Source organism: Tursiops truncatus, chromosome 1 (assembly GCF_011762595.2).
Source record: "Tursiops truncatus isolate mTurTru1 chromosome 1, mTurTru1.mat.Y, whole genome shotgun sequence".
Lineage (NCBI taxonomy): Eukaryota > Metazoa > Chordata > Mammalia > Artiodactyla > Delphinidae > Tursiops > Tursiops truncatus.
Window position 1 is genome coordinate 172,377,690 of NC_047034.1, and position 20,682 is coordinate 172,398,371.

Genomic DNA, 20,682 nt, shown 5'->3' on the forward strand with positions numbered 1-20,682 from the left:
CCGCCTCTCCCCTCCCTCCCTCCCTCTGTCCATCTATCAATCACTCTGGTCAGTGTGTCCGTCCCCTTGTTTCGTTTTCTGGGGTCAAGCCATGGCCACCTCTGGCATAGATTTCTGCAGCTGCCTCCTGACTGCCCCCCCCCCCACCCCTTGCCCCTTCTAATCCACTTTCCCCGTGGCTGCCAGATGGCAGCTTTTAAATACATCCATCAGATCATGTCACTCTTCTACTTAAAAGCCCCTCTTAGAGGAATCTTCAGTGCATATTACTAAGTGAAAGAAGCCAATCTGAAAAGGCTACATACTGTATGATTTCAACTATATGACATTCTGGAAAAGGCAAAACTACGGAGACAGCAAAAAGACCAGTGGTTTCCAGGGTTTGGAGGAGAGGGAGGGTGAAAAGGTAGAGCACAGAGGATTTTTAGGGCGGTGAAACTATTCAGTACGGTACTGTAATGATGGACGCACTCCATTATATGTTTGTCCGAATCCATAGAACGTACAGCACCAAGAGTGAACCCTAATGTAAACTATGGACTTTGGGTAACAATGATGTGTCACTGTAGGTTCAGCTGAAACAGACATTCCATCTGGAGGGCGATGTTGATAATGGGAGGCAACGCACCTGTGAGGGCAGGCGGTTTACGGGACATCTCTGTAGCTTCCCCTCAGTTTTGCTGTGAAACTAAAACTGCTCTAAAAAATAAAGTCTTTAAAAATGAGGGAGGAAACAGAGACTTTTTTAAACAAGCAAAATTGAAAGAATTCATCATCAGAGGAAAGAACTACAAGAAATGTCAAAGGAATTTCTTCGAGAGGAAAGAAAATAATAACCACATGGAAATTTGGACTACACAAAAGAATAAAGAGAACTCCTAAAACTCAACAAAACAGACAAACAACCCGATTCAGAAATGGGCAAAGGACTTGAATAAACATTTCTCCAAAGAAGACATAAGAATGGCTAATAGGCATAGCACAGGGAGATCAGCTGGGTGCTTTGTGACTGCCTGGAGGGGTGGGATAGGGAGGGTGGGAGGGAGGGAGACGCAAGAGGGAAGAGATATGGGAACATATGTACATGTATAACTGATTCACTTTGAACACAGCCGAAACTAACACACCATTGTAAAGCAATTATACCCCAATAAAGATGTTAAAAAAATAAATTTAAAAAAAATTTAAAAAAAAAAGAATGGCTAATAGGCCCATGAAAAGATGCTCAATATCACTAATCGTGAGGGAAATGCAAATCAAAACTGTGATAAAATACCACTCCATGCCCATTAGGATGGCTACTATCAAAAACCCAGAAAACAAGTGTTGGCAAGGAGGTGGAGAAATTGGAACCCTTGTGCACTGTTGGTGAGGATGTACAATGGTATATAGTTGCTGTGGAAAACAGTAGGACTGTTCCTCAGAAGATGAAAAATAGAATGATCGTATGATGCGGCAATTCCACTTCTGAATATATATCCCGAAGTATTGAAATCAGGGTCTTGAAGAGATATTTGTACATCCAGGTTCATTGCAGCAATACGCACAAGAGCTAAAATGTAGAAACAACCCAAGTGTCCACTGATGGATGAACAGATAAGCAAAAGGGGCCACATACATAAAAGGGAATGTTTTTCAGCCTTGAAAAGGAAATTCTCTCATATGCTACAACATGGATGAATCTTGAGGACATTATGCTAAGTGAAATAAGCCAGTCACAAAAAGACAAATACTCTGTGATTCCACTTATATGAGGAACTTAGGGTAGTCAGATTCCTAGAGAAAGTAGAATGGTGGATGCAGGTATCCTGGGGGGAGGGGAGAATGGAGAGTTAGCGTTAATGGGTACAGTTTCAGTTTTACAAGATGAAAAGAGTGATTGGGAGGGGGCTTCCCTGGTGGCGCAGTGGTTGAGAGTCCGCCTGCTGATGCAGGGGCACGGGTTCATGCCCCGGTCCGGGAAGATCCCACATGCCGCAGAGCGACTAGGCCCGTGAGCCATGGCCGCTGAGCCTGTGCGTCCCGCAATGGGAGAGGCCACAACAGCGAGAGGCCCGCGTACCGCAAAGGAAAAAAAAAAAGATAATGGCCAGTTTAAAAGAAAAATAATAACCATGTATTATGGAGGATATATATATATATATATATATATGTATATATAGAGACATAGTACAAAGGAAGGAGGAAAAAGCATGTTACACTACACACAAAGTTGTATAGTATTATTTGAAGATCGCGTTAAGCTTTCTGTGTGCTGTAAACTATAGAGCAATAATTAAAAATATCACAAAAAAGTATAGCTCATAAGCCAGGAGTGGGAACACTCAATAAAAAGCCAGTAAAAGAGGGAAAAAAGAACAGAGCAGATGTGAATAAAATAAAACAAGGGAACTCTCCTGTGGTGCCCCTTTGCAGGGATAAAATCTGAAATCGGAAGTCCTCGGGGTGACCTCACAGGTCCGGGCTCCCCCTCCCACCGGGCTTGGGCTGGAAGCACTTCCGGGATGCCCTGAGGTTTTTGCTCCTCGGGTGGTGGGGGTCCCCGCCTCGCCCGGCACCCATTTCCTTCCAGCCCTGCCCAGGTTCTCCCCTCCCCTCTCCTCCCCTCCCTGCCCAGGTGTCAGCTCCCACCTCGCAGAGGCTGCCTCTGACTGTGCTGTCTGAACTTGCCCCCTGAATGGCTGCTCTGCCTCTAACAATTCCCTTCACAGCACCCATCACACATGGAACTTAACAAATGAATTATCTGCGCCCAGGGACTGTGGTCTCTAGGCTCCGAGTCAGCCTAGTGCCGAATGCCTAGCAGACATATCATGGGAAGGACTGAGGGCAGAAAGGTGGGCTCCCAGCTTCGCTCCCCTCCTCCCGCCCCTCGGCCACCCAGAACCACTGGGTCTGCCCCCAAGGGCCAGGGCCTCCCGGCCTCCTGGGCTGTTCTCCACCCTACCCTCTTCACGGGCTTAACTCCTGCAAGACTCTGTTGAGCTATGGCTCTCCCCAAAGCCTTCCGGGACCCCTGTGCTAGGTCCAGACCCTCCTTGTGTCCAGAGCCTCTTCAGAGTCCTCGCATTTGTCACACTGGGTAATTGCTGCTCGTCTGGCCAGCTGTCCACTGGACCACCAGCTCCTGGAGGGCAGGACCGGGTGTGGCATGTCTACAAATGCCCAGGCTCCCCACCTGGCTCAGAGCTAATGCCCAACAGCTTCTGGTTTAGAGTCCAGTGCAAGGAAGACAGGGCAAGGCTGGGCGAGGGGAGCACCGGCCCCAGGCTTCCCAGAGGCTGCCCAGCACCCAGCTCCTGAGCTGGAACCTTCTGGCCCAAGACAAGCTCCCTTCTGGGATGAGAAGGTGCCTGGGTGACCCGCTCCAGCCTCGTCACTTCAGATGGACTCTTCCCAGGTCCAGCCGTCGTTGCTCTCTTCCCTGGGAAAGGGGCTGAAGCTCACGGTCTCTGAATCAGATGCTGTTGGGCCTTTGATGGAGACCAGAAGACTTCTTTCCCATCTGAAGGAAGGGTCTGCTCAGCGAATCAATGGTGCAACCAGACGTGGGGTGTGGGGTGGGAGGGGGCCCATTTATAATCAGCAGTATCCCTCGGCATGCTGACAATTAATGCACTCCTGCCCTTCCAAATGGTTCTCTTTCCATTAAAGTTGTCCCCATGGGGCCTCAGCTTGGCAACACTCTCCCAGCTGTTGGTGTGAGCCACTGTAAGCGCCGGAGGTGAACAAAACAGAATGATTTTAAAAGTAATTCAAACATTTTATAAGATTTGACACTGCCCCCTCCTCAAACTGGGACCAAATTAGATCCTGAAATCCGAGTTTGGGCACAGGATTTCAATGTCATCTGGGTCATTATTCAGCACAGAAAACATGAGGCCACTCTAGCTCCATCAGCCTTAGATGAAAGACCTCGTGCCTCTGTACCTCGGTTTCCTCTTCTGTAAAATGGGGCTACTCCTACTGGCCTCCTGGGCTAAAAGTGATAAGAGAAGGTAAAGTCCTTAGCACAGGGTCTGGGATGCATTCAGTGTTCCAGAAATAATAGTAGCAGGAGCTCCATCGTTGATGTTTTGAACACAAAGGCAACTTGGGAGAGTGGAAAGGGAATTGACTTTGAAGTCAGATCTTTTGTAGTGTGACTTTGTGTCTATTATTTCTCTGGCCTCACTTTTTCCACCTTTAAAATGGGGGTGAGAATGTCTATCCTGCCCTGATGTTGTGATGGTCGAATAAAATCACGTCCATAAAGTGATGGACAGGTTGTCAGGGGTTGGCAGATTTTGTTGTCAGGATTTTAGAAGTAAGGGGAGCCAGGCCCAGAGAAGGCAATGTCATGCCCAGAGTCACACAGGATGTATTCTCAAAGATGACCTCACTGGGGTTCTTATCCTAGAGTTCACAGCCCCCTCAAAGTTCCGCAGGTGGGTCAGAGAGTCCCAGAATGCAAAGCTGTGAAGTTTTGTGTATTCTGGGGCAAGTTTCGGAAGCTCTTATTAGATTCTCAAAGGGGCCATGATCTCGCACAGTTAAAGAGCCACTATCCTGATTTAACCCCCTTTACTTCACAGGTGGAGAAACCAAGTCCCACAGAGGGCAAGGTCACAGGGCAAGTTAGAGACAGGCCAGGATTCCTTAGGGAATGGAGCCGTCCCTGCTCTAGGAGGCCCTGGGCGTCTAATGCCCAGGCCCTGGTTTTGGAAACAGTCCTGCTTATGGCTCTCATAAGTTTTCAAAATCCGTTCACATCTGGTTGCTGAGTTGAATCCGTCCCTTTCCAGGCGCTACGAGGTTCTGAAGGGTCTGCTGAATTTGGGGAGAACTTGGGCAGCGATCCCACATTTTTGAGAGGTGAGGCGGGCCCCACCCTGTTCAAGTAACCGTGATCATGTTGGGAATGGGAGGGGTTGGGAGGCGTTTCTAGCCTGGATGGCCCAGGATGGTGAGCTTTGGGGAACTGGGGGAAGGCACTGGGTAGGGGTGGGTGGTGAGTGTGAGGTGCTTGTGGGACCCCCAGGAGGGGAAGCTCAGCTGGGTTGCAAGCCCCTGCCCTGCTCTCCCCTGCCCCCAACTCTCCACTCCTCCACCCCTCCCCCACCCCAGCCCTGCCGTCTAGGAGACCTGCAGACAGGGCCCAGCGCCTTCTGGCTTTGTTCGTTATGAGCTGCTGCCTGAGTTTCTGATCCCATCTCATCTCTATTTCCTGTCACCTCGGAATCACTCTCCGGGACACCCAGGAATTTGCTTTGCCTGCTTCTAAACCAGCCTTCTTTCCTACCTCCAGCCCCCTCTTTTTTTTTAATCCACAAAGCTGCTTCCGCAAATAATAAAGCGCACACACCACCAGGTTTGAGTAATTAACTGCACAAAAATGTTGGGGAAACCAGTGAAGGAGATAATTATGCAAAACCGATGGTGTCAGGTTTACCAGCTACTTCTCTCCCCCCTCCTGCACTCTGAGGACTTGGGGGAGGGGTTCTTCCCTTTTCCCTGGAGCTGCTTGGTGAAAGAGGGGCTCCCCAATAAGTCCTGCTCACAAAGGTCAGGAGAGAGGCAGGCAGGAGGGGGGTTGGGGGGTAATGAGCAATGGGGGCAGGGCGGCCGCGCTGGGGACACAGCTGATGGGCCATTTTCAGCCATTCCGAGGTGCGCTTGCCGATAGACGCCCCCTCCCACCAGGCCCCAAACCAGGCCCATTTCTTCTCTTCCTCCCTGCTTTTGTCTCTTACCTGGAATGGTAAGAGCTGGGCTTTGAGGTGGGGGTAGGCAGAACACACATTTGGGTCAAATTCCCCAGATCCACTGGGGCTGCCCCACCTCCCAGACAGAGGAGTTCTGGGGAGCGTGAAGCCCCCTGACTCCTGCACCGGGGAGATCATAGGGCATTCGCGGCCTCACTGAGTTTGTTCTCCATCTTTCTACGGGGAGGGCCGGCCCAGAGTGGGGCTAGGCTGTGCTCGGGCCCCTGCCCAGTGGCGTCCCGGGCCCTGGCACTCCTCCTGCCTGGTCCAGCTCACAGCGCCCGCTCCACCCCGAGAAGGTGAGGTCTCGCGTGGGCTCTCTTCCCCCCGGGGGCCCAGGCGCCGGCTCACCTCCTGCCCGCCTCGGCGTCGCGGTAGTCCTCGATGGCCAGCCGGAGCTTGCGCCGGTGCAGGGAGCTGCACACGCCCAGGCCCAGCTCTAGGTCCTCGTCACTCAGGCTCAGCAGCACCTGCGCCGGGCAGGTGGGGACTGAGCGCCGGAAGGGAGGCGTGGGGGCGGGGACCCAAGGCACCCCTCCCCTCAGTGGGCGCGCGGCCCCGGGAACGTCTCTGCAGCCGCCTCGCCTCCAGCCACTGCCCCAGGAGGCCAGGCGGTGGGACCGCTGACCTGGTTGAAAGGGCCCGCTAGTCCTGCCCTGCGTCCCTCCAGCCAGGTAAGGGAAGGTTAGTCCCATTTTAAAGACAGGGAGGCTGAGGCTCAGAAGGGCTGTGTGCCTTGTCGGAGAGACACAGTGGTTTACTGGAGCCTGAACCCAGTTCAGCCTGCTCCTCTAACCCAGAGGATGGGATGGTGGAGGGGGGCGTTCCCACGGGGGTCCGGCAGGTGCCTTACCTTCCCACTCTTGACGTTCTCCGCACAGGCCTTGACGTACATGGGCATGGCCATGACCACCTCCAGCCAGGCCTGGACGGTGCCGGCCTTCCAGTGCGACATGGGCGTGGTCCTGACCAGCTCCACCTGCTGCAGCCGGTCTGTCTGCTCCTCACCCTCCGACAGGCTGAGGCTCTGTCGCGTGGGGCTGCACTGGCTGTCCGAGTCTGCAACACACAAGCACACAGGGCCGTGCTGGGGAGTGGGGTGAGGGGCAGGGCAAGGGCTGCAGGGGGCAGGGACTGGGCAGGCTGTGCCCCCTGAGTCTGCACCCCAGCGGATGCAGGGGGTGGGCAGGGATGTCTTTCCCCCCACGCATTTCTTCTTTTCAGAATCCAAACGGCTTTTGTTTTGTTTTGCTGCCCCTCCCCCAGTCCAAAGTAATCTGTGTCCTCTAAAAGAAAAGAATTTTAAAAACTTAATCCAGAAAAGAATAAAAATAAAATAGAAAGTGAAAATCACCCCAAATCCTATGCTACCCAGAGACAGCAGCTGCTAGTATTTAGTTAAATGGTCTTTGGGATACACAAATGCCTAGGCTTACAAACGCACACAAATCCCCACGTTTACATGATGTGTTCCGTTTTGTAATATGCTGTTCTCATTTCCACGACGGAGGACACCCTTCCGTCTCAGCGGAGACGGCACAGGATTCATCAAAGGGATGCTCTGAGTCTATTTCACCCGCTGCCTGTTGATGGGCCTGGGCTGTCCCTCATTTTTCACTATTGTAAACAGCGCCAAGGCAGCCATCTTCGGGCAACTGGGTGATTTATATTTTTAGAATAAATGGAGCCCCCGCTCTGTTCCTTAACACACCGAAGCCTGTTTCTGGAGTGGCCCTCACAGACAAAAACGTCTCTCCACCAGCATTTTCCAACCCCGTTCCTGAATCCATGGTCAGCTGCATCAACACTTGATAAATATACCAAGTTCAGGTGGTGAAGAGTCAACCGAGAAGGGAAAAGAATCTTTCTCTAAAGCAGGGTTAAATGAAAACCCAAATGGATAAACTCCATACCGTGAGAGATGACAAGTATTAAAAAATAAGCCTGATTTGAAATGACCCTATATTATATTGTAGATTATAAATCATTTTAATATGTAAAAATGCATATCCATGAAATCGGCACATAGTAAAACAATGGGTATGGAGAACACAAAAATATTATCGTTACTGAGTTTGGAAGTCTGAGGTTATTTCCCTCTTGCTATAACTCTGGGTATCGTCAAAGTTCCATAATAAACATGTATAAGTTTATAATGAAAAAATTGGAAAAATTAAAAAATTAGGAAGCAGTATAGATGGTTATGGATGGGAGTTTGAATGAATGATGCTCCATTCATATGTTGGAATATAAGCAATTAATTTAAAAATGTGTCACAGGAGAATAGGTGTTTTTTTTTTTTTTTTTTTTTTTTTTTTTGCTGTACGCAGGCCTCTCACTGTTGTGGCCTCTCCCGTTGCAGAGCACAGGCTCCGGACGCACAGGCTCAGCGGCCATGGCTCACGAGCCCAGCCGCTCCGCGGCATGTGGGATCTTCCCGGACCGGGGCACGAACCCACGTCCCCTGCATCGGCAGGCGGACCCTCAACCACTGCGCCACCAGGGAAGGCCAGGAGAATAGTTTTGACATGGGAAAATGTTCACAATCTATTGTCAGGTGTTAAAGCACAGTACAAGATAGCACGTACGATGTAATCCCAACCACATTAAAACAATATATATGACTATATATAATGTATAATATAATTATGTATATTACATATATACATATATATGTAATATATTACATTATATATGTAATATATTACATTATACTAGGTGGTATATTACATATACCATTACATATACATATAGTATATTACATATACTAGGTAAATGTTAAAAGTCTTTATCTCTGGAAAGGGGTGATGGGTAATTGTGCATGAATGTGTGTGTGTGTGAGTGTGCACTTGTGAGTGTGACAGTGTGTGTGCATGTTTTTCTATTTCCCAAGTTTTCTGCATTGACTATATTATTTTTGAAATTGAAAAAAAAACACAGCCTAGAAATCTTACTTTTTCAAGTCACAAAGCCCCTTCCCCCAATTCCCTTGCCTCCCTCTGTTGAAACACCTTGGATGACTCTTGGGAAATGGCTATACCAGCTTGGTGGCCACACACTTCTTCTTCATCCCAGGTCCACTGAAACCTTTCTCCCCAACGCTTGGGGGCCTCTAACTGCCCAGCCAAGAGCCCTTCGGGGCCCACAGTCACCCGGCCTGAAAGATGCCACCCCCAGTCCAGCAGGGCACTGGGCAGAGCGATCTAACTCTGGGTGGACAGAGATGGTGCCTCGTGCCTCAGTTTCCACCCCTGCAAGTTGTCATGATGCTGCTCCCGGCCTTCTGCCTCCTTCTCTGGGCTGCCCTGCAGACTCAGTGACAGTGGGGGTGATGGGGCCTATCTATACTGGATGGGTAGGGGTGAGAGGTCACTGCAGCATCATTATATTTCCCTTCTCAGGTGGACGGAAGGCGACCCCGCACCCCCCAGCCCGGAAAACAGCAGACGGCACAGACTATGTGCCCGTCGCCAATCTGAGCACACGTGTTGCCATGGTGCCCCGGAATGCGGAAACAGCGGCTGCCCCTGCAGCCCTGCCTGGGAGCTCCAAGACCTCGCCTGGTAAGAGAGCTAGCTGCCTGGCTAGGGCACAGACCTCAGCCTAGGTGTCCCCTCCTGCTGGAACCGTGCTTCCAAGGACAGGCTTGGCTGGCAGGGAAGCCTTTCTGATTGGGTCCTACAGGTGTTGACCACTGGCACCCAAACAGGGTGTCCTTCTTAGCTTGGAGAGAGCTGAGAACCTCTGCCTTATTCCTGTAGTGGAGTCCTGTCTCTGTTTCGTGATTCTGGGAAGATGAGAGACCATGTGTGGCTGAATCTGGTTACCCCAAATCTCGAGACACAGCCCATGTTGTCCATTTGGACCAGCCCTGTGGGAAGAGACCAGGCTTTGGAGTTGAATAGACTTTGGCTTTAGGCAAATTCCTTTACCTCTTGAAGCCTCAGTTTTCCCATCTATAAAATGGGAATAATATTCAATAATAATATCTACCACCTAGGTTAGCATGACTATTGTAAATTCTGAATGTGAAGCCCTAGTAGGCACTCAGTCAAGGGTGACTGTTATTGGTAATAAAGGGCTTCTCCCCTGGGGCTTGGGCAATTTTTTTGGCTACACCTAGAATTTAGCAGTCGTTGCCTCAGTCCCTCCCTGCATTCCTGGGATGAAATGTGATTTGAGTTCAGTTCAGGTGCTTAGGGAGGGAACCCAGTCCCACCTGTTGTCAAGCCCACCTGGGCAGAAGTTCACCATCCCAGTCAGACTCCGGCCTGGCTGGGAGGGGGCACCTGTGAGAGAAGGGGTGAATTTGTGGATTCGGTGCCAAGGTGGGGGCTAAGGGTGTGTTTGTGGCGCTTGGCTATATGTCCCCAGTAAGGGAGATCAAGGGGCGTAGGACGGGGAAAGACAGGAGAGAGAGAGAATGAAAGAGAGACTCAAAGAGCAAACCTTCAGGAAGAAATAGTGTTACAGGGACACAAAAACAAGAAGATAAACAGGCTGGAGAGACTGAGTAGAGAGGGAATGACAGATAAGTGGACAAAGAGAAAAAGCAGACTTCCGGTGTGTGTGTGTGTACACACTCGTGAGTATGTGTTTTCCTGAGCTTGGTGTGTCTTTGTGAGTGTGTGCAGGTTATTCTATAGCTAACTGGCCTCGGGCCTGTGCGGGGAGCTGGCTTTTCAGTTCACGTTGTTTATGGAGTCCAGGCTCGAGGAATGCCAGAGGCCAAGCTGGGTTCATATGAGCAAACCACACATTTTGGGTTCTGAGAAAAGACAGCTACTCACCAGCCCACCTCTTTCACCCCCTCCCCGCCCCGACCCCCAGGACTTGAACACCAAGGAGAAGATGCTGCAGAAGGACGGAGGGTGGGGGGAGTCTTTGCGGCCATAAACCGTTAATTAAAGGCAATTTCCAAAATGTAGGCATTATGGCGCCAGATTTCATGTCTGGGATCCCATCAGTCCCGGCTTTTATTTCCCCTCTGTCTCAGCCCTGAGAGTGGGAATAACTCATGTTTACGGCCAGGAGCTCAGAGGAGGCTGGGGAGTTAGAGGGGCTGACCGAGCCCCTGGCAGACTCTGAGGCAGTGCCAGCAACAAGCAGCCACTCTGGATCCTTCCGGACACCAGAAGGGCCGTGGTGATTCTGGAAGGAGAGGGTCTCACCCTCCCAACCACCCCCGACACGCATGCACCGCAGAACCTCAGCAATGAGTCATTGAGTTCTCCCTCAGACTGGGCCTGCAGAGGCAGCTGTGCTGGCCTAGCACAGGGTTGGCAGACTACAGCCCAAGGGCCAAATCCAGCCCTCTACCTGTTTCCCTAGATAAAATTTTATTGGGACACAGCCATGCTCATTTGTTTACACATTGTCTAAGGCTGCTTTCCTGTTGCAATAGCAGAGCTGAGTAGTTGTGACAGATTGGTCCCAAAAGCCTAAAATATTTACTATCTGGCCTGTTACAGAAAATCCTTTACAGAAACCCTGAGGTTCCGAGGTGGCAATGGACTGTGAGAGACCTTGGTGTGAAGCCCAGCTCTGCTGCTTACCAGCCAGATGATCCTGGGGAAGTGTTTTCAGTTTTCTCAGCCTCGCTTTCCCCATCTGTGAAATGGGGTGCTAATAATGCTACTCTCACAGGTCTGTGTGGGGATGAAAGGAGATGATGTATGATGTGGACAAAGTGCTCAGCCCGGTGTCTGGCATACAGTGTGTGCTCAGTGACTGAGCGGGACCTCTGTCCTCTGCAGGCTCATGTCCCTCACAGTCTAGACCCACTCTGTCCAGTGTAGTAGTCACAAGCCACATGTGGCCACTGAGCATTTGCAGTGTGGTTAGTCCCCGTTGAGAAGGGTCCAAAATAAACCCTGGATTTTGAAGCCTTTGTACAAAAAAAGATGTAAAATATCTCATTAATAATTTTTATATTGGTCACATATTGAAATGATAATATTTTGGGTATACTGAGTTAAAAAATATACATTACTACGACTCATTTCACCTGTTTCTTTTTACTTCTTAGCGCATCTACCAGAAAATCTAAAACCACATATGTGGCTTACATTATATTTTACTGGGCAGAGCTAGTCTGGATGGAAGATTTTTGTTTTTTCATTCCATTTCACCCCCTCTGTTTGTTTGGAAGTGAAGCACCCTATTTCTCTGTTTTTGGTTCAGTGGTTCTCTAAGTGTGGTCCCTGGGCCAGTAGCAGCAGCAACACCTGGGAATTTGTTGGAAGTGAAAATTCTAGATGCCCACCCCAGATCTCCTGGCCCCCAGGTGATTCTGATGTATGCTGAAGTTCTAGAACCTTCTTTAATGATTACTCTTTGAGATGTACTATGCATATTAACTTAAAACCTGGGGTTATCAGAATCTTAATGCCCTCTCCTAAATAGTAAGAGTTATTTAACACATATTACTTCTTTTTTAAAAAATAAAATAAATTTATTTATTTATTTATTATTTTTGGCTGTGTTGGGTCTTCACTGCTGCACGCGGGCTTTCTCTGGTTGTGGTGAGTGGGGGCTACTCTTCGTTGTGGTGCGTGGGCTTCTCGTTGCAGTGGCTTCTCTTGTTGCAGAGCACGGTCTCTAGGCACGTGGGCTTCAGTAGTTGTGGCTCGCGGGCTCTAGAGCACAGGCTCAGTAGTTGTGGTGCACGGGCTTAGTTGCTCTGCGGCATGTGGGATCTTCCCAGACCAGGGATCAAACCTGTGTCCCCTGCATTGGCAGGTGGATTCATAACCACTGCGCCACCAGTGAAGGCCCTAAAACATATCACTTCTGATCACTCTTCCTGACTTACACTCTATCATGTCCAGTATTTTAATTCCATCCTTTAAAAAAAAGTCCTACAATTTAGACATTGTCATCATGATTACTTTATACTGGTAATATTTGCTTAAAACAATTTACCTACATGTTTACCAGTTTCTTTGTTCATCATTTCTTCTAGTGTCTCAGACCTCACTTCTAGGATAACTTTTCTTATTCCTGAAGAACATGATTTAAAAATTCCTCCATAAAGATTATTTTGGTGGTAAGCTTTTATGACTTTTGTTTATCTGAAAAAAGTCTATATGTCATCCTTGTTCTTAAAGAGCTTTGCTGGGTACGTAGTTTTAGGCTGACAGTTTTTTTTCTCTTTGCACTGGAAAACATTGCTCCACTATCTCTCTCTCCTTTTCACTAATGAGAAGTCAGCTCCAGTCTGATTGTTTTTTTGTTAGCTACTCTTCAGAGTTTCTCTTTGTCTTTGGTGTTCAGTTTCATTATGATGTGGCTAGAGGTAGCTTTCTTTTTATTTATCCTGATGGATATAAATTGTGCTTCCTGCATCTGTGGGTTCATTTTTGGAATATTCTCAACCATTGCCTCTTCTCCATTCTCTGTTTGCTCTCCTTCTGAGGTTAGACTTTCTTCCCTATCTTATAACCTAGTGCTGTCCAATAGACCTTTCTGTGATAATGGACATGTATATAGGCATACCTTTTTTTTTATTGCACTTCATTTTATTGTACTTGCAGATACTGATTTTTTTTTTTTTTTTACAAATTGAAGGTTTGTGGTAACCTTGCGTCAAGCAAGTCTATCAGCACCACTTTTCCAATAGCATTTGCTCCCTTCATGTCTCTGTGTCAGATTTTGGCAATTCTTGTAATATTCCAAACATTTTCATTATTACATTTGTTATGGTGACCTGTGATCAGTGATCTTTTATGTTACTATTGCAAAAAGATTACGACTTGATGAAGGCTCAGATGATGGTTAGCATTTGATAGCAATAAAGTATTTTTAAATTAAGGTACGTACACTGTTTTTTAGACATAACACTATTGCTTACTTAATAGAGTACAGTACAGTGTAAACATAACATTTATATGCACTGGGAAACCAAAAAATTCATGTGACTTACTTTATTGTGGTATTTACTGTGGTGGTCTGAAACCCAGCCCATGACATCTTTGAGGTCTGCCTGCAATATACATTGTCCAGTGTGACAGCTGTTAGCCACATGGCTATGAGCACTTAAAATGTGCTCATAGGGGCTTCCCTGGTGGCGCAGTGGTTGAGAGTCCGCCTGCCGATGCAGGGGACACGGGTTCGTGCCCTGGTCCGGGAGGATCCCACATGGTACGGAGTGGCTGGGCCCATGAGCCATGGCTGCTGAGCCTGCGCGTCTGGAGCCTGTGCTCCGCAACGGGAGAGGCCACAACAGTGAGAGGCCCGCATACCACACACACACACAAAATGTGCTCATAGGAACTGAGTTATCAATTTAATTTAATTTTAATTGATCCAAATATAAGTTACATGGCCATATGTGGCTAGTGGCTATTGTAGTGGGCCAGAAAGCTCTGATTTCTTCTTCATGGTTTTCATCAACTTATCTCTCTGCATTGCAGTCTGGGTAATTTCCTTAGACATATTTTCCATTTTAAAAATTCTCTCTTCAGCTATTTAGTCTGCTGTTTAACCCATCTTTTTTATTTTGTTTTGTTAACAACTATATATATATATTTTCATTTCTAAAATTTCTATTTGGTTCTTTTTCAAGTTCTCCTGGTCTTTCCAGATAGTCTCTTGTTGTTTGTTCAGGTCTATGATGTCTTACATTTCCTTAAACATCCTTAAATATTTAATCTTACATTTCCTTAAATATTGCATACATATTATGTTGTATTTGGTATTGATCATTACTGTATCTGAGAGGGCTTGGAGGGTCCAAATTTGTTGTTTGTTTCTGCTGATTCTCATGCATGCTGAACTCATATTTGATCTTATTATGGGACTCTCTAGGTTCTAAATAAGAGATGCTTTCCTCCTGAGAGGATGGACATTTCTTCTGCTGGGGTGGGGAGGAGATAGGGAGTGGGGATGATACCTGGGAGCAGGGACCACTCCACCCCCGTCAGAGAGGCCCTGGAAGAATGAGAGAGTCACAGTTTCTGACGCTTCGTTTTGCACACCCCAAGGTTTACTCCCCTGTCACTGGTCCTGATATCAGCATGTGTCCAGGACAAACTCCAGTTTTTGCCTTTGGTTATCACTCACTGCTCCTGTCCTGGTATTGGCTCATGGCCTTTTATTTTTGGATGGAAGTGCCTTGGGAATTTCCCTTATTTTTGATGAGGCCAGCGATGTATTGAAAAGTATGTTTTGTTTCAGGTGTAGTGGTTTTGTAGCGGGAGGTCCTTCAGAGTCTGCCTTCCTCCACACTGCCCTGACTGGACACCCCTCTTGCTATGTGCACTGTTCATGCAGCACTCTTCACATTCTGCTGGCACTGCCGTGCATGGGTCTGTCCACCTGCCCTGCCTGAAGGGAATCCCTAAGTCAGTGTTCAAATCTATCCATCTCTTTATTACCCAGGCCTGGTTCATGGTGTTGCTTAATACCATGAGTGGTGGTAGAAGCCCAAGTTATGGGAAGGGGATGGACAATACCACTTTGCTTTGCTTTTCATTTGAATCTGCCCAGGGACCTTGTCTGCTCAACACGCTTCACTGGCTCCCTGGGTAAAACCCAAGTTCCTCACATGACAAGGCTCTGTGTGGCCCCGCCCTGCCGACTTTGCCAGCTTCTCCTCGGTCTGTCACCCCTTCCCTGGGCTTCTTGGGACCACTTCCCTGGTGCTCCTGCCTCTCCCACCCACCATCTCCAATCAGCTGTGCCTGCTCCCCTCTCTGCCTGAAAGGTGGTCTGCTGCTGTCTCCTCTGCCGGAACTCCTATGAAGCCTTCAGGGCTCTGTTTAAAAGTCGCCTCTTCCGGGGACCCCTTCTCTGGTCACCTGGCATAGGTCAGTCACCCCCTGAAACACACACCCCTCCACAGCCCTCAAACCACACTCACACAAGCTCTCATTCCAGGTACCGAGCCTGCACTTCTCACAGCTGAAGGTAATTAATGATCGTGTAATTGTTTGATGGGTGTCTGGCTTCCCACTAGATGTCAACTCCACGAGGACAGGAGCTGGCCCCGTTCTGCTCTCTGGGTATCCCTGGTACCTAGCAAGGGCCCAGACCAGTGGCGGGCTAGTAAATGTTTAACAACCAGCTCTCGTATTTTTAAAAAGCGCTTTGGGGGAAAAAAAAAGAAAGAAACTGTTTGGTTTATAGCATTTGTTTGCCCATCTCTGTGGTGTAAATATGCCCATTGTGGCCAATTTCAGTTGCCAACATGATGCCCCTGGGCATGGGGTTGGAAATCAGTTTGTGAGCCTGTATGAGCTCCAGCCCACTGCTGCCTGGAACAGAAGGGGCTCTGTACGTTTTGGTTAAAGGAAGGTAGGCAGGGGCTTCCCTGGTGGCGCAGTGGTTGAGAGTCCGCCTGCAGATGCAGGGGACACGGGTTCGTGCCCCAGTCCGGGAGGATCCCACGTGCCGCGGAGCGGCTGGGCCCGTGAGCCATGGCCGCTGAGCCTGCGCGTCCGGAGCCTGTGCTCTGCAACGGGAGAGGCCACAACAGTGAGAGGCCCTCGTACCGCAAAAAAAAAAAAGAAGGTAGGTAGGACGGGAGGTGAGGAGGGAGGGAGCAGGCCTCCCTCTCCAGGCTCACCTCCTGCCGGCCCCACCTCCTTTAGGCCGCCTCAGGATGCTGGTTCCTCGAATGTACACGTGGTCTCAGGGCCTATTGGCTTTGGCATTACTGAATGACGTTCGGGACCAGACCATTCTTTTGTCGTGGGGGCCGTCTGTGTTTAGCAGCATCCCCGGCCTCCACCCACTAGAGGCCAGTGAGCACGCAGTGTGGCTGCTCCCAGCGCCCCCATCTTTTCGCCCCGGGCCACTCTGTCCTCAGACCAGCCCTGCTCCGGCAGCCGACTCCCGTCTAAACTCCCTGCCCTCGGACAGTGGCAGGGGAGCCCCTGTCAGCACTTTCAAGCCAAACGCTGAATTCTCATTTTGTAAACACTGCATTATAAGGTGAAAAAATGATGTTTTATGGCCTGATAACGGCCGCTGTGCTGGAGGGAGATGCTTTGCTCCAGCGCCCGGTCACAACTCCCGTGAAATACTAGGTGCAAAGGTCAGGCCCTCTGAGCCTGGGCCACCGGGACCGGACAGCGTGGTCTAAACGGCATCAAGTCACTAACTGTGCAGCTGTGGGGTCAACAGCAGGTCCCCAGGTGGGCTGCCACCAATCCCCAACACCCCGACCCCAGAGCCAAGCAGGCCTTTGGAGGCCCTGAGCTAAAAGCTGATGGCACTCCCACCCCACGTGTCCCTTCAAATACACTAAACCATGTGGTACCCGGAAAAAGCCCACAGAGCTCTGCTCTCACCAGTGATAACTACTTAATGCTTAAAACCCGCCCGCATACTTCCCTTTCCCCTCATCTGAGCCTAAGCTGTGCTCACTGTGTCTGTCCCCAGCTCGACAGGTCCCCTGCCCCAGCCTCAGAGGACACCCTCCTCCAGCCACGCTTCCTGCCAGCCCCTCCTCCCCACACCCTGAGAATTTTCCAAGGCAGCGGGGAATTGACTTGGTGGAGTCGACCAGGCTCATTTCCCAGGTATATGCTTGGCAAGTACTTTCTAATTTTACAGACTTCGGAGGAAGATGATTAGAAGAGGTCCAGGGAAGGCAAACATACTACGATCCAATGACAACTACTGTATGCTTTAAAAAAATGTATCGAAACGTTCCTTTTTCCTCCTTGCTAACCTGTTGTAATGCTGAATAGTGCCCACATTTGGGAAAGTCCTTCTTAGACTCTAACTTGCAGCTGATGTCTCCTCCCTTTTTTTGCTTCCACCAGGAAAGTATTCCAGCCGGCTGCTGGCCTCCCCATGTATTCCCACAGCTAGTTCTCTTTTTCAACCTGCTTTCCTGGACAACTTCTCTGTTGGTGGATGGGCCTGAAAGGTGAATTCTGTGAGAAACGAGAGGCCTCTTTAAGGCCACAGGCAGGAGGAGGGTTCCTCTCCACATGCCCATGTAGGGACAGTACAAGTTTGTGTCGGTGCAGTTCTTAGAGGCAAAGCTGGAGGCGATGGATAGCTGTGGGGTCTGAGAACCCCTAATGGATCTGCAGTCCCGCCTCTTCTTCCCTTCACCGACCCTCCCAGCTCCCCTGTGGGCCTCAGGACATCTCTGCTCAGCCTGCTTCCATGAGCCACATGGACTGTGGTCATTGTGTTGGCCGTGAGACCCAGTCCATTTGCTCGCTGGGCCGGGGCACCGCAGCTGAGTCAGATCCGTGAAGCTCTGGCTTGGGCGTGGCCTTTGGAGGCAGTGCCTCCTTTGGGATCATCCTCATCGAATGATGACCTCCTGCCTCCTCAAAATGCCTCACAGTGCCTCCTGGAAGTTTCCTGCACCAGGGGCGAGCGACTTTATTTCTTGCCCAAAGGGCAATAGGAACAGCAAAGATGTTTAAGGGCGGTATTCGGTTAACTTCCTTCAAAATGAAGAGCACTGTGGTGAGGCTTGTGCTGGGGGCCTTCTTGCAACTCAGATGCTATAGGAAATGTCAGGGAGAAAACTGGTGCTAGCCATGGCTGTTCGTCATGCATCCTGAAACACGATCCCTGGCGGAGTCTGGAGCCAGGACTGGTGGCCACCATGCTCACTGCGGACTGACACCCCTCTCAAACCCACTGATATGTTTGCCAGAGCCTTGGCACAAGGCAAAACATCCTAGGAAGTTTCCGCTCATTTGGGGAAATAAGCCTCTCCCCGCTTTTAGATGACCTCCTTTAATCGTGACACCTCTTCTCTGCCTCCCTCCAGGACTAGATTGTTCAAACGGCTCACGGTTTTATCCTCTTCACTCATATCTGCCTGGAAAGTGGTGAAGTGCAATAGTCTGCTGGACCCCAATTCTTAGCCTTGTTCCGTCGCTGACTACGTCTCCTTGGGCCATTTATGTTGCCCCTTGGGGCCTCAGTTTCCTTATCTGTAAGGGTGAGACAATAACACAACACACACTTCATATGATTTTGGTGAGGACTGTGTTAGAGTAATTTATGTCATCTCATCATTTACATCTGCACCCTCAGCCCTTAGTTCTAGGCCTGGCATATAGAAAGTGGTCAGCCAGTGTTTGTTGAATGACTTAATGAGCGTGTGTAGAGTGCCTACACACACCTGGCACAGCAGGCCCTCCGTGAAGGTCAGCAAATCATATTGTACTTCTCTCTCCCGGCTTCCATCATTGCCCCCAACCCCCCAGCAGCCCGCCTTTGTCCTCAGTCCTCAGCCTGACCCCCTCTCCATATCCCTGGGTTTCCAGCTTATGGCTTTCTTCACACTTATGACCATGCATCCTGCTGAAATTTCTGGGAGAGCAGAGCATTACCGCTTTGTCAGGTCCATCAGTACCTTCACTGGAAGTGCTCCCTCGCCCACACCCTCTCCATCTCTGAGTCCCACGGAGCCCGGCCAAGTCCACGAGAAATGATTTAGCTGGGCTCTCAGGCTGCAGGCGGTCTGACCCCGAGTCCTGCCGGCCATATGGGTCCCTGGGGGCTCCAGTGCTGATTCCAGGCTTCTGAGGGCAGCTCCCCCACTTCTGCCCTAACACCCCAAGCCCTGGGGACACTGCTCGGGGTCAGAAATGAGTGCGGTCCCCCTGTTGCCTGGCTGTCCAGGGAGGGAAGGGCAGGAGGGCCCTCTGGTGAAGGAGGACATGGGCCAATGAAATGGGCACCTATGGCCTGGGAATCACTGGTCAAGGGGAAGACGAGGACCACCAGGGCTGGACCGGCCCACAGAGAGAGTCCAGAAGGGAGGTAGCGGAGCCGGTGGTCTGGAGACATATTGGGGCCGTGGCATTTTTTTTTCCTAAAGGACACTAAACTTAAAAACAACAGTAGTTGCCAATATTAAAGAATTGGGGTGTATTATATGACATTCTTGGTTTCTCTTGAAAAACCAGGAGCTCTGGAAGCACTAGAGCCCAGCAAGGCTGCTTCGTTTAGACTCAGTGGGCGTGTGCGAGCCCAGTACAGGGCTGGCTGTGAGGGTGCTCACAGAGATGGGTCCTCGTCATCGTCACCCACAACACTCTGCAGTGGGGCCCCGTAGAGCTGATCTGAGACAGCAGAGACCGGCGGTCACTCTGCTCGCCCCCGGAGGCCTCCGCATCAGGACAGCGCTGCCTGGTGCTTCGCGACGCGTGGGTGTGAACGCACTGCGTCCTCCCCCTCGAGGTGGACACGGGTTCCCAGAGGCCTACATTATAGATGAGGAAAGTCGAGCTCAGAAACACCATCGGTTGTGTGCACAGGGCACAGCCGGGCCCCAGAGCCTGTGTTTCGTCTCCCTGGCCCCAGCTTCCTGTCTCCTGAATCTCCTGCAGTGCTGGGGCAGGCAGCTGCCGCATGCCGGACGCTTCTACCCATTTCTGATTCCATCTTTGCAACAGCCCTGTGAGGTAGGCAGTCTTATTTTCATCTTACAGAGGGGGAAACTGAGGTGCAGAGGGGACTAAGTGACTGGCTTAGGGTCCCTGGCTGAGTGCTGGCTCAAACCCAGAGATCTGCCTCCAAAGCCTGGGTCCTTCCTCGACGCCCCTCCCTGATTGCTTGGTTGTGATCAGTTCTGCTGGGTTCAGACTCTCACTAAAATGAATGTGTGTTTCTTGCACACACAGGAAGAGACAGAGGGGACCTGGGAATGATTCACACTCCTGCGCTGCACTCTCTGACGCTCGGTTTGTGGACAGCCCTCAGGTTCCCTCCGCCTTGCAGAGAGCTCCCTCTCCTGTCACCACAGCTCTGGTCCCCGCAGTGACCGCTGACAGAGTGGGCCTTCTCCCCTCCCTGGCCCGCGTGCCCCCGACCATGAGGTCCATGCCATCCCCAGAGACATCAGCCTCCTAACAAGGAAGGAAGCTGGCACTGGGCAGGCATGGGGCCAATTTGTATGTGACTCCAACATTGCTGGCCTGTCCCAGGGAAGGCAATTAGGCAGCTCAGAGCT

General features: G+C 50.2%; 1 protein-coding gene across 2 annotated transcripts in view; it reads right to left on the bottom strand.

Annotated features, from left to right (window-relative positions):
- Nucleotides 1–159: 159 nt before the first annotated feature.
- The window catches only part of LOC101336082 (kazrin), a 144,003-nt gene continuing 123,480 nt past the window's right edge, over nucleotides 160–20,682 (bottom strand). Inside the window, exons 9-11 of one of the 2 annotated variants that reach the window (XM_073795741.1) lie at nucleotides 6,598–6,803; nucleotides 6,096–6,214; nucleotides 160–3,709 (exon numbers count right to left, since the gene is read on the bottom strand). In XM_073795741.1, the coding sequence (XP_073651842.1) occupies nucleotides 3,649–3,709; nucleotides 6,096–6,214; nucleotides 6,598–6,803 (386 nt within the window). In that variant the 3' untranslated portion in view covers nucleotides 160–3,648. Of the gene's footprint in view, nucleotides 3,710–6,095; nucleotides 6,215–6,597; nucleotides 6,804–18,513; nucleotides 18,656–20,682 lie in introns of those variants that run through there. The other variant, XM_033842974.2, reaches the window with a different exon arrangement.